The 26653-nt window shown below is 40.7% G+C and overlaps 1 protein-coding gene across 2 annotated transcripts in view; it reads right to left on the reverse strand.

The window, feature by feature from the left end:
- KMO (kynurenine 3-monooxygenase) overlaps window positions 1-19967 on the reverse strand; it is a 39013-nt gene extending 19046 nt beyond the window's left edge. Inside the window, exons 1-5 of one of the 2 annotated variants that reach the window (XM_008268225.5) lie at window positions 19612-19967; window positions 10808-10877; window positions 10402-10499; window positions 8045-8134; window positions 1056-1104 (exon numbers count right to left, since the gene is read on the reverse strand). In XM_008268225.5, coding sequence (XP_008266447.1) covers window positions 1056-1104; window positions 8045-8134; window positions 10402-10499; window positions 10808-10877; window positions 19612-19665 — 361 coding nt within the window. In that variant the 5' untranslated portion in view covers window positions 19666-19967. The remainder of the gene's footprint in view (window positions 1-1055; window positions 1105-8044; window positions 8135-10401; window positions 10500-10807; window positions 10878-19611) is intronic. The other variant, XM_070055558.2, reaches the window with a different exon arrangement.
- Between the last annotated feature and the right edge of the window lie 6686 nt (window positions 19968-26653).

Below are 26653 nucleotides of genomic sequence, written 5' to 3' on the forward strand. Positions count from 1 at the left end.
CTGTCTTATCAGCCTCCATACTAATGCTTTTCATGTATATGAAATGCAAATATAACCATGTGACTTTGTAAATCGCTTGAGCTTATCTGTTGTACTGTCTCTGAGTTCCTCATGGAAGAATGAACACCTGTTCATTCCAGTGCTCAAGAGAAAATAGGAATGTAGTGCATGTTGGACAAGCAATTTTCATGTGGAAAACTGCTATAGTGAAAACAAGACACCAGAGGCTGAATTGCTACTACTTTTTTTTTTTTTTTTTTTTGACAGGCAGAGTGGACAGTGAGAGAGAGAGACAGAGAGAAAGGTCTTCCTTTTTGCCGTTGGTTCACCCTCCAATGGCCGCCGCTGCAGCCGGCGCACCGCGCTGATCCTGGCAGGAGCCAGGAGCCAGGTGCTTTTCCTGGTCTCCCATGGGGTGCAGGGCCCAAGCACCTGGGCCATCCTCCACTGCACTCCCTGGCCATAGCAGAGAGCTGGCCTGGAAGAGGGGCAACCGGGACAGAATCCGGCGCCCCAACCGGGACTAGAACCCGGTGTGCCGGCGCCGCAAGGTGGAGGATTAGCCTATTGAGCCACGGCGCCGGCTCGCTACTACTTTTTAAGAAGGAGTTTGTGGGGAAGGTGTTTGGTGGGTTAGTTGAGATGCCACATCCGATGCCCATATCCCATATTAGAGTGCCTGTGTTCAAGTTATGGCACCATTCCCAATTCTAGCTTTCTGCTTGTGCACATCCTGGAAAACAACAGTACTTGATTCCCTGCCACCTATGTGGGAGATCTGCATTGAGTTTTGGAATCCCAGCTGTTAGCTATTTCAGGTATCTGGGGGAGTGAACCAGTGAATGGGAGATCTGTCTGTCTGTCTCTATCTCTGTTACTCTGTGTTTCAAATAAATAAATAAATTTTAAAAATGAAGGGCTTTGTAATGTACATAGTATTACTATTTATAACTTATATAAAGGACTAATGAGAGAATCCCAACAAGTTATGTGACAAAATTAGCCTTGTGTACTTAACCCAAAATGAAACTGGTAAATAAAATCATTGGACTTACCATTCAATAGATCCTTGTTTAAATTTTCTCTGCTTATAGAAAGAATATACTGCAAGAAAAATAAAGTAGACAATGTTTCTGGATCAAATAAAGCTATAATTCTAAGTTATTCTGCAAAAAGCAATCATTATTTAGCAGAAGATTATAAGCTTAGTTTTATAACTATTTAGCTAAATGGCCTTTAAAAAAACCAGTTTAGCCAAATACATGTAATTCAATGCCAAAGTTTTAATTTCGTTTTTTTTCCAAATTTGATACTATAAAAATCAGACTCTTCTCTTGCAGCTAAAATATTATTTTTATCAAGAAAATTTGGGGAGCTGGTTCTGTGGGATAGTAGGTTAAGCTGCTGTCTTGCAGGTGCTAGCATCCTGTATGGGTGCCAGTTCAATTCCCTGATGCTCCACTTCCAATCCAGCTTCCTGCTAATGTGCCCAGGAAAAAAGCAGAAAATGGCCAAAGTGCTTGGGCCCCTGTACCCCTATGGGAGACCTAGAAGAAGCTCCTGGCTCCTGGCTTCTGTCTGGCCCAGTTCCAGCCATTGCAGCCATTTGGGGAGTGAACCAGCGGATGGAAGATCTCTGACTTTCTGTCTCTCCCTCTCTCTCTGTAACTCTGCCTTTCAAATAAAATAAATAATAAATCTTTTTTAAAAAGAAAATTTTGTTTTGATAACAAGATCATCAATGTCATATTTTCATCTTAGGTCTCCAAATTAAGCTGTTGGAAAAACTTCAGTGATGACAGCATCACTAGAATAAAGAGGCTACTTTGAAAACCTTCAGTCCAATGGAAAAGGTGTGTGTGTGTGCAGGTGTGTGTGTGTGCAGGTGTGTGTGTGTGCATGCGTGCGTGTGTGTGTGTGTGTGTATAATGTGGCTGTGGTAGGGATGGAGATTGGTAGGAGGAGTAGGACCCACCCTCACCGGGATGCTTGCTGGTTGCTTCTGACTTTATAGGACAATCCATCAGGCCCGTCAGTCAAGGTAGACTAGGCTTCTAGGGCTTACAATACTTTTAAGTAATCCATGAGAATGTTTTTAGTTTACTTTAAAAATCAGAAGGAAAAACATAAGTATAATAATAATAAATATTGTATAATGATGAATCCAGCCTTTATCCCAATATAGCTTTTTTTAAAAAAGATTTTTACAAATTCAGAGTTGGTGAACTCAAGGGGCTTCCATAGCCTAGACAGCTCATAGCAAGAGTCTCGGGTGATTGCTGACGTCATCAATAAGAGTGCCAATTGTTAAATCAACAACGGGAGTCACTGGGTTCATGCTCCCCACGCAGGATCTCTGTCCTTAATATGTTTATCTATGAAACTCAAAAACAACACTACTAGTCGAACAATACCCTATACCTGGTTCGGTTGTGTGAGTGCAACCTGTTGAAATCCCTGCTTAGTATATACTAAATTGATCTTCGGTATATGAAGGTAACTGAAAATGAAACGTGATGAAGGGCGGGATGGGAGAGGAAGTGGGTGAGGGGAGGGCCACGGGAGGCAGGGAGGGAGGGGGGAAGCCACAACAATACAAAAGATGCATTTTATATTCTACTTAAAACTATTGGTTGAGCTCTGTAATTAATACACAATTACTCTTAGGTGTTTAATCAATGCTATAACTAGTACTCAAATAGTATTTTACACTTTGTGTTTCTGTGTGGGAGCAAAATGTGGTAATCTTTACTTAACATATGCTAAATTGATCTTCTGTATATAAAGATAATTGAAAATTAATTGTGATGTGAAGTGGAAGGGGAGAGGGAGTGGGAGAGGGGAGTGTTGTGGATGGGAGGGAAGACACGGGGGGCGGGGGGAGGAGGCTATTATGGTCCATAAGCTGTACTTTGGAAATTTATGCTCATTAAATAAATTTAAAAAAAAAGATTTTTATTTATTTATTTGAATGGTAGAGTTACAGAGAGAGGGAGAGACAGAAAGGTCTTCAATCTGCAGGTTCACTCCCCAAATGACTTTGATTGGTAGAGATGAACCGATCTGAAACCAGGAGCCAGGAGCTTCTTCCAGGTCGCCCATATGAGTGAAGGGGCCTAAGGATCTGGGCCTCCTTCTACTGCTTTCCCAGGCCATAGCAGAGAGCTGGATTGGAAGAGGAGCAGCCAGGATTTGAATTGGTGCCCATATGGGATTCCAGCGCTGCTGGTGGAGGCTTAGCCCACTACACCACAGCACCAGCCCCCAATATAGCTTTATCCCAATATATTTATAAAATCTAATTATTAATACTTGCTATTTTATAGGAAAGAAGGACTCAAGGAAGCAAAAACATGTAGCACAAGTCATACTGCACTCTTGTAATTCATGATGAATCTATTAATTTAATATTTAAACCATATAATTTTCTAAATTATGGACATAACAATATTTTAATGCAAATATAACAATTTACGAACCATCACTCATTCAAAAGTAGAAGTCTTATAATAATAGCTAAATCCATTCTTAGTGTAAAAATAATTCAATCAGACCACAGTGGCAATGACCAAGGAAGAACTTTCTGTCTTTCGTATACATTACAATGAATAGGAAGGGACTTCTTGGTTCTGTGCCTCACAGTTCTGTTTTTTGGTCTTCTAGGTGATTAATTACTGCATTTCAATGCAAATCAAAGCATATTAGGTTATATTCACATTATGAAGATTCACTTAAGTGGGGAAAATATTTTTTCCATTCAGCTATCAGAACTGGTTAAAATTTGCATCATCTAGGAACCATTGACTCAGCCCTCTGGGGACTCTGGCCAGTCTACTGCACAACTTCAGACAAAATTAGGTCCTAACCAATAGTCTTGGTCACAAGACCCATCAAGTCACACTTCTGCAATACATATTCTAAAAGGTTGATCTTGTAACAAATAAGAATAAACAAGTTAAGGGTTATAAAATGATCCTTGCATCCTAAAAGACAGTAGCAGTGAAATCTAAAAGAGGTTAATCTGCTTTAGAGATTTGTAGGACAATAGTTTTAGAGTCTATTTCTAATATGCTAGGAAAGACTGTTTACTTTCTCTAATCTCAATGTCTTTGAAGGAGAATTCTTCCAAGGAAGAGGTATGCTATTTCTCCATTTTGAGCAGAATGGCTGGGAGCATGAGTTGAGGAGCTCTGCCATGCTGTGCATATTGGAGGAGATTTTAGCAGTTCCCAGGACAACTTGAAGGGGACTATGGGAGCACCCAGCAAGATAGGAAGGGTCTGGACACCACACAGTAGGAACAAACTGCTAGAGGACTGAAGTCAGAAAGGATGTTTGTGGGATTGCTTTGGACCTCCACAAGCTATGGAACTGGGAAGTTCAAAGCAATCTGATTTAGATTTTATATGGCAAGGAAGACCACATACCTAATCGAGAAAGTCAATAACTGATGCAAAGCTATAGAATGAGGGGTGACTATAAATTTAGCATTAACTCAGTTGTTAAGAATTGAGACACAACAGGATTGATGTGGAAAGAGCCATTTCCTCCTTCTTAAAATGTACTGAAGGACCCAAAAGAGCCATTTCCTCCTTCTTAAAATGTACTGAAGGACCCAAAGTGGGTACTCCTAACAACACTAGTGGAAATTAATGTTTCTCTCTCTCTCTCTTTCACACACACACACACACACAATGTGGTCTATGGTCCCTCTCTCCCATTCTCTAGCTTTTCTAATATTTGAACCATATCCTATTGCTTTGCCTTTTGCTTTGATATCTGTCCTTCTTCAGCGATTTCATATTAATACAAGATAATGATGATTGTTATGAGAATTATTATGATTACCATGAGCCACTGTCAATAAATGTAACCAAGCAGTACTATCCAGCTTTCTTGTACCATGCTCTGCCATACTCAACAGGCAACTTCCCCGGGAGAAACCCACTTTTCTGCTTTATTTCTTCCTTGATATTGCCCTCCTATGAGGCAGGCAGCCTGTTTCCTCTTCTATAAAGCAAGACAGTTGGACTCACCAAATCAAAATTTTCTAATTACTGTAAGATTCTGTTAAGCTAAATTGAATTTACACATCGTTTTCATCCAATATAGACTCAATACTTAAAAGCTTACATTTCTTAGAAATCTGATCTCACCCAACTTCTCTCCATATGGAGATCCCCATATTATAGAACACTCTAAAACTGGTTGGAAGAGTTACTCTAGAACCCCTAAAACTAAGTCTCTTTGCCCAAGGTGCAGGATGCCAACCACTGCAACTGGGTTACTAGATAAAAGTGCAGAGCAGGGAGTCAGGCAGCTAGGGCTCAATTCCTGGATTTCCAGAGGGCTTGAAGGCACTGAATCTTATGGTTCAAAGCTGGGGATGAGCAGTGTGTGACCAGCTCTTGTGTGTGTCACTGATTGGTCCACAGTGCACACGGCCTTCCTTTGATTGGTCATTGATGGGGCCAGTGCATTTCCTTTGCAGTAGTAAAGGCAGGCTCCTATGGTAGGTCTAAGAGCAGACTGTGCATTACTTTGATCATTGCCTGTGAGTTCCTGCAGAGATTTCAGAGTAGAGACTGGCACTGAGATGTTAACCAAGGGGGCAATTCGAACTTTTGTGATATAGAGTCTGGGCTCTGGCATTACCTTATGTCACTCTCTTAATTTTATGAATTAATCTTTACTAGAGGAACTTCAAGTTAAGGAAGAGACGCTGAGACATGATAAAGCCTACATCAAAGGCATTATGGGTAAAGACTCAGCTTCACCCATTTGATTAGGACAATTCTACTTTGCTTCCAATTTAAGGATTTTTTTTTTTTAGATTTTATTTATTTGAGAGGTAGAATTACAGACAGAGAGGAAGAGACTGAGAGAAAGATCTTCCATCTGCTGGTTCACTACCCAAATTTCTGCAACAGCCAGAGCTGAGCCTATCCGAAGCCAATAGCCAAGAGGTTCTTCCAGGTTCCCACGAGGGTGCAGGGGCCATCCTCTGCTGCTTTCCCAGGCCATAAGCAGAGAGCTGTATTGAAAGAGGAACAGCCAGGACACAAACCTGTGCCCATAGGGATGCTAGCAACGCAGGCAGAGGCTTAGTTTACTACACCACAGCACCACCCCAGCCAATTTAACATTTAAACCAATTGGCTGTCTCTAATCTCACTCTCTCTGTGAAGTCTTCTCTGGAAACTAAAAGTTTCTTCCTTTTCTGAGCCATTTTAGTGTTTCTTGTCTGAACCATACAGCTGATCTCTCCTGAGATCAACTGAGAGCCTTCCCTGATGAACTTTGGCAGTTATCCCAATGAGTTGGCAAGCTGCTTTCTGCGAGCTCAGCAGTTTTGGGTGACACATTTTGTATTCACAGATTAGAGTTCATTCAAATGTGCAAATCTTACTTTCCTTTTGAGGAGAGACAATTCTTTAGTCTTTCCTGAAGCACCCAGCTCAATCTGGGCCAATTCAACAAGTTCTGTCAATGATCTGAAAATGTTTCTCACTAAGGATAGCTTAGTGGTTTTCCCATGCCATCTTCCCCTCTGCCACGTGCATGCATCTGGACTCTATACTTATGCTTTTGTAATGCCAAAATAAATATGAGACTATTTTTTAAAAAGTCATTGAGTAGAACATTTTAATACTACTCCAACTCCAAAGCCCTGACTTGTTGGAATGTTTTACGGTTCAATCATCTTTAGCACCCCAAGATCAACAATGACCTTGTTCCCATAAAGATATGCATTTGATCTCTTGCTATCCAAAGTGTGGTCCCAGGACCACCAGCATAGACACCTCCTGTGAATTTGTTAGAAATGTAAAACCTCAGTCTCCACTCCAGCCCTACTGAATCAGACTGCATTTTAACAGGATTCCGGAAAAAAAAAAAAAAAAAAAAAAAAGGCCGGCACCATGGCTCAATAGGCTAATCCTCTGCCTGCGGCGCCAGCACACCGGGTTCTAGTCCGGGTCTGGGCGCCGTATTCTGTCCTGGTCGCTCCTCTTCCAGGCCAGCTCTCTGCTGTGGCCCGGGAGTGCAGTGGAGGATGGCCCAAGTGCTTGGGCCCTGCAACCACATGGGAGACCAGGAGAAGCTCCTGGCTCCTGCCATCAGATCAGCGTGGTGCACCAGCCTCAGCGCGCCAGCCGCAGCAGCCATTGGGGGGTGAACCAAAGGAAAAGGAAGACCTTTCTCTCTGTCTCTCTCTCACTGTCCACTCTGCCTGTCAAAAAACAACAACAACAACAACAACAATAACAACAAAAAAACAAAAACAAAAAACACAGAATTCTGGGGAGCCTGAGAAACATTGCTGATCCACCTCCACTGGGAGCTCTGTGGAGAGCCAGACTCAGGAGTATGTGAACCTCACTTGGGCTCTGCACTAAATAAAATAAAGCATTGCTGGATACAAATAAAACCAATATCAGTGTTTCTCATATTGATAGACATTGATGCATTTATTCCCCCTCAAGGAAACCAAATCAAAAGATATAATTAGATTAAAGCACATACTGTACCCAGCTCTGTACATTACTATGTGAAAGATAAGAAAACACAAAGCTATATAATAATTTTTTTCATAAACTCTACACCACCATTCAGCCCCTGTTGTGTTAGAAATTATGAGGTTCTGAAAGCATCTCACATTGATTCTATAAATTCTATTATAATTAATTTGGAGCAGGATGGGTTGTAGGGTTGTCAACTCGACAACAAAATAACCTGGTACTCTTTTCTATCTAATTAAAAAAGAGATGGAGGGAAAGGATGTCTCAAGCAACCAGAGAGCAAGAACAAAACATAGAGGCAAGAAATGGCCTAATAAGAGAACAGCAGCCAACTTTTCCTAAATGACTGGGCCCTATTTTGAGCACTTGCTACCTAGTCTCGGTGTTCCTGTGGCCTAGGATAAGCAGCACAATGTCAAAGATAGGAGTAGAGAGAGGAAGATGCTGTCAAGCATGTCGCAAGTTGCAGGTATTAGAGTTAGTTGTAATCTGTGTACAACCAACCGTCTCCAGAGTAAACCTACCTGTGACTTTGTCCCATAGGGAATTGCAGACTTTTTACCTGAAAGAGAGTGAATCATTCTTGCTCTCATGGGAATACCTTGGGATACAATCTGAAATGAAATCAGAAATGTTGATGTCAAATTCTACAACATGACATCATTCAAATACGATAAATACTGATTTTAAAATATGGTCTTCGAATAGTTTCCAAAAAAACGTTTGTGGTTTTTTTTTTTTTTTTTTGGAAAAAAAATTATAAAGGACCGTTGTAAGCCTGATTATGGAAAGTCATCCAATGAAAACTGTTTTCCTGCAAATTTTACTTGTTTTTATATTTTTACATTAGATCTTGGAATTTACTTAAAATTTATCTGCTCTAAATCAAATATTACAGGTTGAGGAAAGTGGCTCATTGTTAGAGATTAAGTGATTTTTCTCATGATGACAAAAAGGGGCATTATAAGGAATAAAACCCAGTGCTCCTAAAATCTAATACCAAGTGTTTTCTTTTTTCTTTCTTTTTTAAAAGATTTATTTATTGGGGCTGGCACTGTGGCGTAGCGGGTAAAGCTGCCACCTGCAGTGCCAGCATCCCATATGGGTGCCAGTTCCAGTCCCGGCTGCTCCATTTCCAATCCAGCTCTTTGCTATGGCCTGGGAAAGAAGAAGTACTTGGGTCCCTACCCCCACGTAGGAGACCTGGAAGAAACTCCTGGCTCCTGGCTTCAGATAGGTGCAGCTCTGGCCATTGCAGCCAACTGGGGAGTGAACTAGTGGATGGAATACCTCTCCCTTTCTGCCTCTCCTTGTCTCTCTGTGTGACTCTTTCAAATAAAGATATAAAGCTTTAAAAATTTATTTATTTATTTATTTGAAAGAGTAACACAGTGAGGAGGATAAATATAGAGAAATCTTGCATCCCTTGGTTTACTCCCGAAATGGCCACATTGGCCAGGGCTGAACCAGGCTGAAGCCAGGAGCCAGGAGCTTTACCTGGAACTCCCATGTAGGTGCAGGGGTCCAAGCACTTGAGCCATCTTATGCTGCCTTCCCAGGCCATTAGCAAGGACTTGAATGGGAGCCCATATGGGATGCCAACATCACAGACGGTAGCTTTACCTGCTATGCCACAACACTGGCCCCCAAGTGTTTTCTTATCCATGGCTGCTCCTGTTCGGAAGAAGAATGTGAGATTGCACGTGCATTCACATTTACTTATGTTACCACTTAAAAGACACTTTGTCAATGAAAATAGAATCAAGAAAAACATACCATATCTTGAAGCTATATGATAAAGAGTGAGAAGTTTATAACAGTTAGCCCACATGAGGAAACCTCTTATTCAACCTGTGAGACTTGATGGTTTCAGATTTTCATAACTTAGATACGTAGTATGTGTATTTATTTTGTATATCACACAACACACAGTATGTCTGGGATACCACTCTTTAATCAAGCACAGTATTACTGGAGCAAAACATTCATGCTAAGTCTGATTTAAAACAACAACAACATGGGGCTAGCATTGTGGGATAGTGGTAAAGGCGCTGTCTGCAGTGCCAGCATCCAGTATGGGAGCCAGTTCGAGCCCTGGCTGCTCTGTTTCCAGTCCAGCTCCCTGCTAATGTGCCTGGGAAAGCAGTGGAGGATGGCCCAAGTACTTTGACCCCTGCACCCGCGTGGGAGACCCAGAGGAAGCTCCTGGCTCCTGGCTCCTGACTTCAGATTGGTCCAGCTCCAGCCATTGTGGCCATATGAGGAGTGAACCAGCAAATGGAAGATCTTCTCTCTCTCTCTCTCTCTCCCTCTCTCTCTCTTTCTCCCTCTCTCTCCCCCTCTCTCCCTCTCCTTCTCCCTCTCCCTGTAACTCTTTCAAATAATAAATAAGTAAATCTTTAAAAAAAAAAGCATGAAAAGTCTTATGTCAGGTCAAATTTTGCTGCCAAATGAGTGATGGAAACCTTTATATTTTCAAGGTTTGTGGGAAATACAGAATTGTAGATAAGAGATTATGGACCTCTGTAAACAAATCAGCAAAATGGAGTCTATGTGCTTCCTCTTATCCTGGGATGCCGACTACCACTTTCTGTAGCCAGAGACCTGCCAGCCACTGACAGCCCAGTGTCAGAAGTGATCATCAGATGAGGTTGTAATGTCCTCTTGTCATGTTCTGGTTCCCCCCACTCCCAGGTATTTAGAGTATCAAATATTCACCCTCTTATCAAATTTAGAACTTTGGAAACCTTTGTAGAGTGGGTTTTTATGCAGAAGTCATTGGCTTTAAATGGCACTTCAAACCAAGTTGAAATATATACCATGCAATTATTGAAAACCATCAGGTATTATTTCATACAAGAAAAATACATCAACAAGATACCTGATCTTCTAGGCCAATGGCTTTCAAGGCTTGTCGTCCTCTATAAGAAAGGGCCAAGTTAATGCTTCTTCCACGTGCAAATTTAGCCACTCGAATATCTAAGACATATGAAACAGACTCCATGTTACACACAACTCATTATACTCCAGCACAGGATGAACACAGCGGTAGTGCACCTGAACAATTAGTGCACTCCAAACCAAATTAGAAGGCCTTGTTAACTTTTCTTTTAAAAGTAGATAATAGCAGTAAATTTGAATTAAATTTAGATTGATGAAATTTTAAAATATCTAATAGTGCTTTACTTTTTTCTTTTATTAAATTTTTTTTCTTTTTCAAAATATTCTAAAGAAATAGAGGTTCAAGACTCAGAAATAACATCTCCTAATTTTCAATACTGACTTACCTTCCCTAGCTTCATATACATCAACCTGGAAATTCCTCTTTGCAAGGAAGCATGCATTTAATGATCCAACCTGGGAATTCAAACAAATTTTTTATATCTTTATCTGATTCTACAATATAGGGAAATGTTAGCAGCAAGAGGAAATGTTGTAGGTAGCTATATTTTACCAACTTCATTTTTCACATTGATTTACTCAGTCTCTACAAGAAAGAACCAGTTGCAAAAATGGTAAGACTGATTCAAAATTAAATGTTATAATTTTAGAGACTCCTGGCTCTATTTTTAGCCTTTTTATATTAAGATACAACTTTTTTGAAGAAAGAACACAAAGCATGTATACAGTTAATAGAATAATTAGAACTTTTTTTAAAAAGATTTATTTTACTTGAAAGAGTTACACAGAGAGAGAAGGAGAGGCAGAGAGAGAGAGGTCTTCCATCCACTGGTTCACTCCCCAGTTAGCCACAAGCCAGGAGCCAGGAGCTTCTTCCAGGTCTCCCACACGGGTGCAGGAGCCCAAGGGCTTGGGCCATCTTGTATTGCTTTCCCAGGCCACAGCTGAGAGATAGCTTGGAAGTGGAGCAGCCAGGACTCGAACCGGTGCCCATATGGGATACCAGCACTTCAGGCGGTGACTTTACCCGCTATGTCACAGCGCCAGCCCCCGACTTTATAACTTTTTAATCCGTATAACCACTATTCTAGTCAAAATGTAAACTATTCCCAGCCCCCACAAATCCCCACAACTTCTCCACAATCACAATCTCCTTCCCTCTCACCTAGAGGTAAACATTATTCTGCATTTTGTGATCACCATTTTTGTTTCTTTATCATTCTACCACTTAGGTATATATTGTTTATATTCCTAAGCAATGTAGTTAATTTTGCCCATTTTCTGCAACATAGAATCACAGTGTGGGTTTTTTTGCATCTTTTTTAATTTTTAAAAATGTATTTTATTTTACCCAGGGCTTATCACAATGGAAAGTTTTTCTTTAAAGTGATTCTGTCATCAATATCTGTCTATCCAGTTAGACTATCAACTGATTTCATTCATGATTTTATCCCTAGCTCTACCATTATATATGTAACATATTAAGTACTTGATAAATATTGTGAAATGCATTATGGTGGTAGAGATTATGTTTCTAAGTAAAATTTGTAGCCAAATGAAGCCAAACTTTATCAAGCACTTACTATATATAAGTCATTCTTTTAAATTTCAGGGATTTAAAGGCTATGAAGATAAGTCCTTGTGCCCAGAGAACACCCAAGTTAGTTAAAAGAAAAATATAAACTGGTTAATTCTTAATAAACTCCTTTAAAGGCATACTTTTATATAAAATATTTGCAGATCAACATATCATTTCTAATGTGCATTGTTCAAATAATACAAAATAAATTTAATCACATGACTTCTACTTACCATTTAAAAATCATTATGTGTTAAAATCACATAATTTTATATCAGGTACCTAGTGTTTTGTGTGCATATAAATTCAGATACACTTTGCAAAATAACTCTTGGCCCAAAAGTGAAAATAAATGCAAAAGGCAGGGGCAGGGAGAGAAGGAAAGAAAGAAATTCAAATTCACAAGAAAAGGATTAATTTTGCCTTGAAGGATGTGGTATTTTTCAATGATGGCCATAACATACTCCTCTGAAATGTGATCTTGACATGTCTTCATCAAGAGATGGAGTTTATTTCTCAATTCTCTTTAATCCAAGAGGGTGGTGATAGCTTTAGCCAATAAAATTCAGCAGACATGATTTAAGCCTACTCCAAGAGTAGTCTTTTTTTTTTTTTGACAGGCAGAGTTAGACAATGAGACAGAGAGAGAGAGAGAGAAAGGTCTTCCTTCCGTTGGTTCACCCCTCAAATGGCCACTGCGCCGCTCCAAAACCAGGAGCCAGGTGTTTCCTCCTGGTCTCCCATGCGGGTGCAGGACCCAAGCACTTGGGCCATCCTCCACTGCCTTCCTGGGCCATAGCAGAGAGCTGGCCTGGAAGAGGAGCAACTGGGACAGAATCCGGCGCCCCTACCGGGACTAGAACCCAGTGTGCCGGCGCCGCAGGCAGAGGATTAGCTTATTGAGCTGCGGCGCCAGCCAAAGAGTAGGAGTCTGGAAGCTTCTTCTTCCTGCCTTTTGGTGTCAGTTATAATCTAAGAAGGATAGCAACCTTGAGGTTGTAATATAAGAGATGTGGAAACCACAGGGATGGATCATATGTCTAGCAGTAGGTTCATAAGTGCCTCTGGAAGGGCTATCAATTTGGCTAATAATGTAGCTTTTGGACTCTAACTCTATTTCCCTTCTCACTTTCTGTAAACTGTGCTTATTTGAGAATAACTGTCAGTGCCATTTTTAGTTGTTATTCAGCCAAAAAATTTTAAGAAGACAAAGAGATATAAATGGAAACAAAATGTGGTGTGGGAACCATTTTAAGCCCACCACAAACTCTCGGTTACAGCACAACTGGGTTCCTGAGCATAAATAGGGAAGGAGAGTAATGAGAGGAGAGGGGAAATTGGGCACCAGTAGACACTCAGGAGAAATAAGACAGAGTTCATAATGCCGGGTCTTGAGGTTGAGCCTTGAGAGAGATAAGGCAGTTTCTATTAAGAACAAAGGTTTCTGGCCAGCACTGTGGCTCACTAGGCTAATCCTCCGCCTTGTGGCACTGGCACACCAGGTTCTAGTCCCGGTCGGGGCACCGGATTCTGTCCTGGTTGCCCCTCTTCCAGGCCAGCTCTCTGCTGTGGCCCGGGAGTGCAGTGGAGGATGGCCCAAGTGCTTGGGCCCTGCATCCCATGGGAGACCAGGAGAAGCACCTGGCTCCTGCCACTGGATCAGCGTGGTGCGCCAGCCACAGCGCGCCGGCCGCGGCGGCCATTGGAGGGTGAACCAACGGCAAAGGAAGACCTTTCTCTCTGTCTCTCTCTCACTGTCCACTCTGCCTGTCAAAAAAAAAAAAAAAAAAAAAAAGAACAAAGGTTTCTGTACTTGTTTGGAAGCACCAAAAGACCAGGACAATAACTGTTTTTATCAAAAAATAATTTGTGAATTGGAAGTTTTATTAGTATTTTTTTGCTTTTCAATTAAAAATGTTTATATAAAGAGATTTCATGTATTTCATAGATACAATTCTTTTTTTTATTTTTATTTTTTGACAGGCAGAGTGGACAGTGAGAGAGAGAGAGAGAGAGAGAGAGAAAGGTCTTCCTTTTGCCGCTGGTTCACCCTCCAATGGCTGCCGCGGCCAGCGCACCGCGCTGATCCGATGGGCAAGAGCCAGGTACTTATCCTGGTCTCCCATGCGGGTGCAGGGCCCAAGGACTTGGGCCATCCTCCACTGCACTCCTGGCCACAGCAGAGAGCTGGCCTGGAAGAGGGGCAACCGGGACAGAATCCGGCGCCCCGACTGGGCCTAGAACCCGGTGTGCCGGCGCCGCAAGGTGGAGGATTAGCCTAGTAAGCCGCGGCGCTGGCTCATAGATACAATTCTAAGATAACCATATTTGTTTCTCTTTCCCTCCCTCCCTCAATCCCCCCTTCTTCCTTCCTTTTTTTCCTTTAATTGTTGCAATAACAAAATTTCAACTTACTTTGTAATCACAGGCTTAAAGCACCACTAACCCTAATGTTCAACAAGTAAAAAGTAGAGATACCACTGTTCCACAGGAATATACAAGGGCTACAAACAATAATCAAATCATAGACATCAGTTTTACTCTACGTATTGCTTTTGTATTATAATCTAACTACCACTTATCAGAGAAAACAGGACATTTTAAAAGGCTGTTTATATGTAAGAGTTTTCAAGAGATTCCTTGGTTTCGTAATTATAGACAACCCAGTTCTTCCATTTCTCTATTTTTTCCCCTGATTCCTCGTACTTCCCTCCTTACAGGTCACTTGCTTTGACCCCTTAGTTATTCCATTATATGGATGCCTCACTTATGATTTAAAAACATTATCTGAAATTTTCTTTCATATTAATGTTGAGAAATGCTTCTCATATACTTGCTAGGTTTTATGTCCCCTGTGATCCCATCCAGCAGTCATGGCTCCAAATAGCAAATGGTCATGAGAAAAACATACTTTTTAATTTGTAAATGTGGACCTATTAGGAAGGGGGATTGTGATTATAAAAGATTCATGCATTTTATGTCTCTTTATGTAATGTGTTTGTAATTAACCTGAAATGTCATATTAAACACACATCAACTATTTTCGACTTAATGAAGCATATAGAACACTCCCTGTGAATCATAGTTGTTTCTGAGTCTGTCATCAAATGCACTTTTTTTTTTTTTTTGACAGGCAGAGTGGACAGTGAGAGAGAGAGAGAGAGAGAGAGAAAGGTCTTCCTTTTGCCGTTGGTTCACCGTCTAATGGCCGCCGCGGCCAGTGCGCTGCGGCCGGCGCACCGCGCTGATCCGAAGCCAGGAGCCAGGTGCTTCTCCTGGTCTCCCATGGGATGCAGGGCCCAAGCACTTGGGCCATCCTCCACTGCACTCCCGGGCCACAGCAGAGAGCTGGCCTGGAAGAGGGCAACTGGGACAGAATCCGGCGCCCCGACCGGGACTAGAACCTGGTGTGCCAGTGCCGCAAGGTGGAGGATTAGCCTAGTGAGCCGCGGCACCGGCCCAAATGCACTTTTTGAAAGCTAATGTATACCTCTTGAAATCTGTATTTAGTTATGGACCGTTTGGTCTCGTAAAAATTTAATCTTTGGGGATCAGCATTTAGCAAACTGGTTAAGATACCACTTGAGAGACACATATCCCATTTCACAGCACCTGGATTCAAGTCCTGGCTATGCTTCAGATTCCAGTTCTTGCTAGTATGTACCCCAGAGGTAAGCAGGTGACGGCTTAAGTAGTTGGGTCCCTGCCACCCATATAGGAAGCCTGGATTGAGTTCACAGCTTCTGACTTTGGTCACAGCCCCATTCATTGTGAGAATTTGATGAGTGAAACAGTGGATGGAGGATTGATTCTCTCTCTCTCTCTCTCTCTCTTCTCTCTCCCTTACAAATAATTCAGTTGGGTTCTTGTCACCCCTGTAGGAGACCTGGATTGAGTTCCCAGCTCACACATTTGGCCTGGCCCAGTTCCAGCTGATGGAGTCATTTGGGATCATCATGGATGGAGTTCACTGATGGAGTCATCATGGGGTTAAAGATTGTCTTAGCTTTGGGTCCTGCTTCAATCCCTTCTATAGTCTATCCCAGTGCCTTACAGTTAGTTTCTCTCTCTCTCTCTCAAGTAAGTAAAAATTTTAAAATAAAATAAAAAATAAATACTTCTTGAGAATTTTGATGGGTCAAACACAGGAGAATGGATCACGAAACACTCTGTAGTAGGCTTGCTTCTCAGCAGGAAAAACAGAGGAACTGCTGCAGCGATACCCTAAAACGTATTTCCAGGAGGTATTCTGGAAGAGTGGATTCACACTGCAAGAGCTGGATACAGCTGAGCCTGGCATGTTTATTCGTGCTTTTAGCCAAGGCTCTTGGATTCTGCCAAAAAATGAGGGCTCAAACAGCTGTAGTCATCACTGAGCCAGTGCTTTTGGGGGTCAATCATTTGCATCATACCTGGAAACACTGAAAATAGTAGTCAGAAACAATATTTCTCAGTATTTTTTGAACACCTAGGACCCTGAATTTAAGATATGGCTTAAGAATCCCTGTGTAGTTTAGGTTAGATGGTCTTTGTTGTAATTTTTTTAGTATTTGATTTATGAGAGAGAGAGAGAGAGAGAGAGAGAGAAAGAGAGAGAGAGTGACCCAATCCACTAGTTGACTACTTAACTGCTGGGTTAAATGTCCCCTCTCTGATTGCTTTTTACTTCTCTGGCTTGCTATTTTGTAAAGCAAAGAAATCTCAATACACAAAGTAAGGCTGTTCATACCGCAGTTTCTTGAGAGGCAAATTTTTTCCGTGCTTACTTGTTAGAGTTGGTAAGTGACACCTGTAGAACTACTTTCAGCTTTAAAAGTAGGGATTGTTTGCCAAATACTTTGTAAATTAATCATTGAAAGGATATATCCCTTAAGACATTATTCTCATGAATGGTGTCAATACAGTGTAATTTTTGAAATATTTAGGTCAACATTATTGAAATTTTGTGTCAACATATTTTTCTATGCTTTTTTTCAATATTTAAACTTTCTCCAGTTTATGATCATGGTTTGGTTTCTCAGTAAATGTTCCTGCGCTGATTTTGTTATTACTTCTGACCTGGGTTCAATTCCTAACTTTTTGGATCAATAATGTTTTCCAAGAAAGGAAATCAATAGGTTTAATCAGGAACAGATGATCACAACAGTAGAGCAAGGACAATTCTTAGGGTGACTTTTCACTAAACAGGATCAATAGACATAGTGGGCTATGGAAGGAATTAAGGTAAGTTCATCGTATCCTATGAACTTCTAAATAATGGTTCTCAGCTTGCATTTTTTTAAATCCTAGAAGCCAGGAGAGAGCCTGAATGTATTAGTATAATGGGATGTGGCCCATGGGGAGGTGAAGGATGAGAAATATGAAAACAAAAAAAAAAAAGAAGAAGAAGAAAAATGCATGTTTGGATTTTATTTTGTTTGTAATGGGAGTTAATTGAAATTGATTAAAATTAAGTACGGAATAACATTGATCAGATTTGTGGTTTAAAGGGATGATTCTGGATATTATTTGGAGAATGGTGGTTAAGAGGTGAACTTGAGAGACTATTTAGGAGGCTGTTACAAGAGAATGAAGTAATGAGGATGGTTTGGACTAGTATGATATTGATAGCCAGAGCTGAAATATATTTTTTTTAAAAACAGAGCCACCAAGACTTACTGATGGGGTTGCAACAAATTGGGAAAAGATAATCAAATCTGATGCCCAGGCATAAGTCTGAGCAATAAGGTAATTGTAATTCTTTTGTAGAGGAATTTTAGTTGTTTCCTAGTACATGTGTTCTGATTTGTGTTTCCTATTTCCCAGCACATGTGTTAAGTTATTGATGAAGAGTTCAAGTGCTATTCATGGAGAAAGCCATGACTTATATGCACATGTTTATGCTTTCCAAAATCATATATCCAATCATATTTTTGTGATTTCTATGAGACATTTTAAGAGACATCACTGCTGCCACTCTAGTCCCAATCTTGGACTAACATAAAGCCACACAGCTGATTTATGCTGTCTTCTTACAGTTTCCTCCCCTCCCCCAGTCATTCTCTACATAATAGCCTGAGGGATCCTTTACATCCTAGTTTACTTTCCTGCCTAACATTCACCAGTGGCTTTTCGTTCCACTTCAAATGAAGTCTATCTTCTTGCCTGGCCCTCTAAGATCTTACAAGATTTGGCTGTTTGAGCTAATTTTTTCTGGCTTTGTTCTGCTCCTGTCTTCCTATATCCTTCTTAACTTTGCACAGCTCAATATAATCCCAGGGTTTCTCTTCTTGCTGTTCCTTCTGCCTGAAGTGTTCTTTCTATGGATCTTCCACGGTTGGTTTCATCTCATCATTCAGGTGTCTAGTCACGTATCCCCTCCTTGGAGATGCTGTGTTTGACCACACTCTAAACAGAGGTACCCCACAAGATACTCTCTACAGTACTACTCTGCTAACACTTCTTTGCAGTGCTTATCCCTAACTGAAATCTTCTTTCTTGTTTTCTTCCTCATTGTCTTTCTCCTCCCTGGAACTCTCACCGCTCTGTCCCTACTACCTGAAACAATGTTGGCACAAAGCAAGCACTCAGTAAGATTTTGTTGAATATGTGAATTCTCAGTTTGTGCAACATTTTAATAATAAAGAACTGGGCAGAAGTCCAGTGTGAAGCAATGACAACATGTGTCATATCCAGTGACCAATTCAGCATGTGATAGCATTCCTTAGCATTTTGACATTCAGAATCAGAAGTGATAAAGGAACCAACATAGCACTTTGTGGAAAAGACAAGAAAGGCAGAAGACAAAATTAGCACGTAGTGTATAAACACATGTGTGGCATATAATATGCCAATCTATATGCAGCCTAGAACAGTGTAAGATGCTCAATACACTTTTATCGAGTTAATGAATGAATGGATATATGAGTTAAAAGCCTGCAAATGATTTGACCAAAGGTGAAAACAAATTGATGAAACTTTAACTAATTGGGACATTTTTTCTCTAAAACAGGGTTCTGCTGAAAGGAGAAAAAAAACAGTTTCCTTGTGGCAGCCCCATATTAAACAGAATTAGCTTTGATACCATAACTTGGAAGCTAAGGATCAACCCTTTTCAAATCTGCTTATATCCTTTTTGTATCTTGCTAAGTGTAGGATCAGGTCCAGCTCTTTAGTCTCACCTGCTTAATCACTTAAGAACTAGTGAACAATCCAATGTAATCTTACATTAACTTCATGTTTCTTGACCTTTCCATTCTCCGTAGACAGTATAAAACGAGCTATTGACCAAAGTGGGACAAGTGCTTTAAGACGACTATTAAGACAAGCATCTCTTTTGAAAAACATAGCCAATTTAGAGGATAAAAGCAAATTCAATTGGCTTTATTTTTCATCTTCAAGAAATATGAGACCAAATGACAAGGGAAAACTGATACCTTATTATGTCATGGATATAAAATACCTTCCCTGAAAAGAACAGGTTAACAAATTAATTAACAATACATTCCAACCAGGTGTATTTAAATATCAGCAACGTTTTCATCTGCACAAGTGAAGAAAAATAATTATTCAGAGTAATAGGAATTTATATAGAATCCCTGATAGTAATAGAACATCTGAGTGAATGCTTACCAAGCCTCCACCAATGACAGCTACTTTTTTCCTGTGGCAGTCAGAGGAGTCCATGACTGCTGAATCGTTTGTCGCAGTTGTTTCTGTACTGAGGGGCTGGCTTCCCCACACACAGGTTTCTCCCAGTCTTTATGCTGCCCAAAGCCCAGCCCACTTGTGATCCAGAAGCAGAGTTTGGTCAGGGCCAATTTCCTTTGACAGCATTTAACTCGTTAGTAGCCCAATGTGCAACCAGCTCAGCTTTCATTGCAGCAAGTGAAATTTTGAAAAATCCGACAAATGAAGACACTGTCTGTCTTGTGTGGAAGATGAAGAATCTTTAAAGCAGTCTAAAGGCTTTGTTCTTCTTTTGCTATAGGATATGTTCTTAGTTTCATTTTCATTCATGATTGTGGTGAATGAAACTTCCGTTCTTCTACTTCTCTTAAATAGTGAAGTGATACAGCTTCATGTTATTAAGACCAACCAGGAATTCCACCTAAAGGATACTCATGAATTGTCTTTCATAGACATTTTTTAAAGATATATTTATTTATTTGAAAGTCAGAGTTACACAGAAAGAGAAGGAGAGAGAGAGAGAGAGAGAGAGAGAGAGATCCTCCATCTGCTGGTTCACTCCCCAATTGGCCACAACGGCTGGAGCTGCGCCTATCTGAAGCCAGGAGCCAGGAGCTTCCTCCAGGTCTCCCATGTGGGTGCAGGGGCCCAAAGACTTGGGCCATCTCCTACTGCTTTCTCAGGTCATAGCAGAGAGCTGAATCGGAAGTGGAGCAGCCGTGACTTGAACCAGCACCCATATAGGATGCCAGCACTGCAGGCGGTGGCTTTACCCACTATGCCACAGCGCTGGCCCCTTTAATAGACTCTTAATTTGGGTAAATTTCTTTTTTTCCAACTCTTATTACTTTCCTGGGCAAGATTTTGAATTGAACAATTGAGCATACTTTCTTTTTTCCTATCTCTATATGCTAGAAAATTTAGACGAATTTGTGCATTACCACTAGGGGAGACAGTTAACATTATACTTCTATAAACTCCTTCTTGGCTTCTTATTGTCTATTCACTTTTCTTGTCTTCATCTGCTTTCAAATGTATGCTGTTTGTTGTGCATATTTGCATATTATAGTTTTTTTCTGGAACATGATGTGATGTGAAATAAAATAAGAACATAAATTAAGACGTTTCTTCACCTAGAAGTAAGAGCACAGAAAGAATTCAGATTTTTCCCTGCTGTGGAGTTAGAGCAAAATATCATTCAATAGTGACCCCTTGTGGATCGGTGTTGTTAGAGTTGCCAGAAAACTTTACTTACAGTGGCCCCTTGGTGTCCTTGGGGGATTGTTTTCAGGACTCTCTCCAGATAAAATCCACAGGTGCTCAAGTCCCTTATATAAAACGGGGAAATGTTTGCATAGGAAGGTGCTTCAAAATGTTAGTGGAAAAATAAAATTAAAGAATAAATTTATTTTGGTGTAAAACATATTTGAAAGTCATGCATAGTTTTTGTCATAATATACAATTTCAAGAACTTTTAAAATAAATCATATGCAAGGATTTCAAAAATACACCAAAATAAACTTACCTTTTAATTTCATTTTTCATGATTGTTTTTGAAGTACCCTCCAATAACTTACACATCCTCCCAGATACCTAAATCATCTCTAGATTGCTTAAAATACCCAACACATTGTAAGTGTTAAGTAAACAGCTGCTATTATCATATCCTTTAGGGAGTAATGACAAGGAGAAAACATCTGGTTATGTTTGGTGTAGACAAAATTTCTATTTTTCTGAATGTATTTTATCTGAGATTGGTTGAATCTGTGGATGTAGAACCTAGTGGATGACGAGGGCCAACTGCACTTATTATCGATAGGTGATACAAAAAGATGTAAAAGTGTGTTCAGGATTTCAGAGTTCTTCAAATCCTGCCCATGACCTCCTATTCTCCTGCCCAGACACAGCCACAGCATTACCCTGTGGGTTACCCTGTTCTTGTGCAAGCTTATTCTCTTTCTCTCTCCATCTCTCTCTCTCTTGCTCTCTCACTCCCAATCTCCCCCTTCTTACTTTCCTTCCTTCCTTCTTAAACATAAATGGGTGGGGCCGGCACCGTGGCACAGTGGGTTAATCCTCTGCCTGCAGTGCCAGCATCCCATATGGGCACTGGTTCTAGTCCTGGTTGCCCTTCTTCCAATCCAGCTCTCTTCTGTGGCCTGGGAAAAGCAGTAGATGATAGCCCAAGTGCTTGGGCCCCTGCACCACATGGGAGACCAGGAAGAAACACCTGGCTCCTGGCTTTGGGGCAGCTCCAGCCATTGTGGCCATTTGCGGCCATTTGGGGAGTGAACCAATGGAAGGAAGACCTTTCTCTCTGTTTCTCCCTCTCACTGTCTGTAACTCTACCTCTCAAATAAATAAATAATCTTTTAAAAAATAAATAAATGGTAGCAAATTTTCCACCCTTTCCGATAACCTATTTTTTCTCTTTTCATGTAGCTTAAGAATTCTTTAATATATACATATAGAGAATCATATCTATGGTGTAGAACACACAAAAATAAAGAGGCAATATAACAACTTATTGAAAAGTAAGAACTCAGGTAGCTACCTCTTAGGTCCATCAGGTCCAGAAGAGAATATAACCAGAACTGCAGAGGGCTCCGTGCTGCTTCCAGTCACCCCTCCTTCTGGGAGATAGCTGCCACCCTGCCATTCTCCCTTCCTTGCTTTTATTTATAATTACATCACCACTAACACAGGCAAGTTTTGCCTTTTTAAAAGCTTTGCTTTAATAAAGTCATACTGGGCCTTTTATTTTTTAAATCAACTTTCTTTTTCACAATATTGTGTTTCTTAAGTTCCACCTGTGTCGTTCCCTGTAGCTCTAGTTGATTCATTTTTGTCGTCATATATTATGTATTGATTCTATTGTGATGGATGTCTGGTTGTTTCTTATTTTTTATTATAAAGAATAATGCTGCTGCTCTGAATACTTTTCTGTGGACAACCCAGTGCCTACATGTGTAAGTCTTCCTAAATAAACAAAATTAGCATACTAATTTTTTATTTGATGTCATATATAGAGGCTTGTCTCCTGCAACATCCTTACTAACGTGTACTGCTGGAGTTTTTAGTTTTTGCCAGTTTTGTGAGCTTGTACTATATCTGATTGTCCTTTTAATTTTAGTCATTTGATTATTAATGAGGTGACCATTTCTATTATTTGAAAGGCAGAGTTACAGAGGGAGAAAGAGAGACAGAGAGAGAGAGAGAGAGAGAGAGATCTTCCATCTGCTGGTTCACTCCCCAGATGGTTACAACCAGGAGCCAGGGTGGCAGGGGCCAAAGGACTTGACTCAGCCCCTGCTGCTTTCCCACATTAGCACATTAGCAGGGAGCTGGATCAGAAGAGGAGCAGCTGGGATTCAAATTGGTGCCAGTATGGGATGCTGGTGTGGCAGGCGGCAGCTTAACCTGCTGTGCCAGTCCCTGAAGTGAACTTTTAACTTATCTATTCAAAATGTACTTTTCTTTTTTGTAAATTGTGTCCTTGTTTTAGGGGAAAAAGTTAGTTTTGCCTTTATTTCACTCTCATCTGATATGAGGTTTATTTTTACATATGCTGCAAATAACTTCCTCTGTTGCTTCAGTTTTTGCTTTCTCAATGAAATCTCTTGATGAGCAGATATTCCTCATTTTAGCATAGTCAAATTTGTCAATATTTTCCTTTGTGTTTAGAGTTTTTCATGTCCTATTATAATTTGTTTCATAATCCTAAGGTCATGAAGATATTCTTTCATATTTTCACTTGAAATATTTATATTTGTTTTCCATTTTTACATTTATAATCAATATGGAGTTCGTTTTCATGTGTGCTGTGATACAGAAACCAAAATTGAATTTTCTTTCCCAAGCAAACACCCAATATTTCCTGTATTACAAAATGAAAACAGCCTTTGTAGAATGGCCAGTGTTCAGATATATGTAGGTCTGATTTAGTTTCTATGCTATTTTATTCCATCTAGTCTAAATTTGTCTCTGTAAATGCCAATTCTACTGCCAAATAGGATAGCTTGAAAATAATCCTTGATATCTTAATCAGCTTGTTGCCTTGTCTTCAATAATTTCTTAACTATTCTTGGTGCTTTGCCTTTCTATCTAAATTTTGGAATCAGCTTGTTCATTCCATGAAAAAAAACCTGCAAACAAAAACACTGTTGGGGTTTTTGTCTAAGGTTCATTTGAAGTTACAGATCTATCTGAAGAGAATAATGTGTTCACACTATTGAGTTTTTCTATTAAGAAACTTAGTCATCTCTCAGGTCTCATAGAGTTTTATTCTTTCTGCTCCCTTTTGTTAGATTCATTCCTGGATAATTTATATTTTCCTTTTATTATAAACTATATTTTTGATTTTCTGCAATTGATGATGTGTACAAACACTTTTCCCCCCATGTTTTTATCCAGATCTAGACAGAATGACACAGTTGATGATTTTTAGAAATTGAAGGATAGCATGAGGACCCCAGATAACTGATAAAAGAATGGGTAGCAAAAACTTGAACAAAGTTTAATAACTGGGGCCAGCGCTGTGGCATGGTAGGTTAGGCCTCAACCTGTGGTGCTGGCATCCCTTATGGGTGCTGGTTTGTGTTCCAGCTACTCTACTTCTGATCTAGCTCCCTGCTAAGGACTTGGGGGAGCAGCAGAAGATGGCCCAAGTGCTTGGGCCCTGCACCCACTTGGGAGACCTGGAAGAAGCTCCTGGCTCCTGGCTTTGGATCGGCTCAGCTCTGGCCATTGTGGCCATTTGGGGAGTGAACCATCAGGTAGAAGACTTCTCTGTCTCTCCCTCTCTGTCTCTCAAAAAAAAAAGTTTAATAATTATAAAGTTACAATTTTGATCATTGCTATGTATCCCTCTATTCTTTCTAAAAGTCAGGTAGGAATCATTGCCTTTGAGGAGCTTCAGGAAGATGCAAGGTCTGCATCTTCTTTTTCTGGAGGACTTCTTGGAAGGAAGAACCAATAGAAGGGTTTCTCCCACCCTCTGAGCCTAAAGAAGTACAACAAGTTAGGGATTTACAGGGCAACTTGTGTCAACAGCAACAAGCAACCATCCTCAATGGGATTCGGTAAGTAATCTTTTTTTTTTTTTTTTTTTAGATTTACTTATTTATTTGAAAGGCAGAGTTACAGAGAGAGAGAGAGGGAGAGAGAGAGAGAGAGAGAGAGAGAGAGAGAAAAGCCTTCCACCTGCTTGTTCATTCACTGCTGAGATGGTCACAATGGCTGGAGCTGTGCCATGCAGAAACCAGGAGCTTCTTCCGTGTCTTTCACATGGGTGCAGGGGCCCAAGGACTTGGGCCATATTCCACTGCTTTCCCAGGCCATAGCAGGAAGCTGGATCAGGAGTGGAGCAGCCGGGACCCAAACTGGCACCCACATGGATGCCAGCACTGCGGGCGGCAGCTTTACTTGCTTAAGCCCCAGTGCCGGCCCCTCATTTCATCTTTAAAATGAGTGCTTTTACAACAGAATGACTCAACAGAAGGGCATATCTCACAACAGAAGGTGGATATTTTCACTTTTTGCTGCACGCATTTCACAAATCAGCATTATTGGAATCAAAAGGAACTCATGAAAAGAAATTGAAATTTATCAGAGGATTAATTAATACAATATTTACTCTTCTCCTTTTGTCATCCTTGTACGGCTGAAGTTGACAGAATGTTGTTTGATGAACTTAGCTTGCTCAATAATTGTTTACTCAGTTAACCTGGCCCTTTGTACTTGTAGTTCTCTGCTAGGAATGCTCTTCTCCCTTTGCCTGGCTGATTCTCATTGTTTAGATCTCAGCTTGAATATCCTTACCTTGATCACCTAATCCAAAAGAAATGTCCTCTCCATCATTCTGTAAACACCTTCCTATTGTGTGTTTATTAGTATGTGAAATTATTTGGTTTATTTCTTTACTTAATTCTTTAACAAATAGATACCAGTATGTGGCAAATCTCACAGGAGTCCCAAAAGGGTTACAGAGCACCATTAACCCAAAAAGAAAGAGAAAAAGCAAAACCAAAATGGAGTTACTTAAGTTAAAGCCACTAAGCACCAAGATCTGCCTAGACCATCTGTCAGAACAGACATGGGTGGTGAAGCCTGATAAGGACTGGGGGACATTACACCATAAGAAGAAGCCAAACCAGCAGGCCACTGCATTACTTCACCCACACTACTGCACCATGACTGGCCACACCCAGAAGACCCCTAAAACACCATTGTTCACACTCAGACACCAACATCTGGTTGGTGACACCCAAAAAGATGAGCTTGTGATTGGTGACACACCACGGCACATTCACGCCCAACTACCCCAGAGCAGGGATAAAAAGGCAAGCCTCACAATTGCTTCTCATCCCTTCGGGGATGCCCAAGTCTTAACTGAAGCTCTGCTTGCCACCCTGCTGGAGCCAACCTCCCCTGGACATCCCAGCTGCTGGCAGACCTGACATCAGAGCTGGACTGGACCTCTCATCAGGTGACCTCTCCAACCCTTCACCTTGCAGTTGTCTTGGAACTTCAAGCCTACTGTCCAGAGTGCCAGCCATCCCACGACTCCTGCCTGTGGGTAACTGTTCTGAAATCTGTCTCTCTGAGTGATAACGGAGACCTTACACTCTGGACTTTGGACTTCGACTTTTTCGTGACCGGGGTGCGAACCTTGAGAATGCAGCATTCATGTTATATCCTTAGCCATGAGTGTTTGGACTGGTTATGCTTTTATGCTTTGTACGTGTTATACCGATTACTATTGCTGGATATTTCTGGAAGTTGCCTTACTCCCAGATGCATGTTATGACCTGTGGACTAATGACATATTGAGTGGTATTGACTTTTAGATGTGTGCACTGAATATATATCTTGAGTGGTATTGAATAATTATATTGAAAAGACTATTGCGATTCTGTGTGATTCTTCCCTGTGCTCCAGCACGTTGCATTAGCCTTGTGGAGCTGCGTGACAAGTGGTGCTAGCG

Source organism: Oryctolagus cuniculus, chromosome 13, assembly GCF_051225735.1.
Source record: "Oryctolagus cuniculus isolate XC-2025 breed Fujian yellow rabbit chromosome 13, ASM5122573v1, whole genome shotgun sequence".
NCBI classification, from domain to species: Eukaryota; Metazoa; Chordata; class Mammalia; order Lagomorpha; family Leporidae; genus Oryctolagus; species Oryctolagus cuniculus.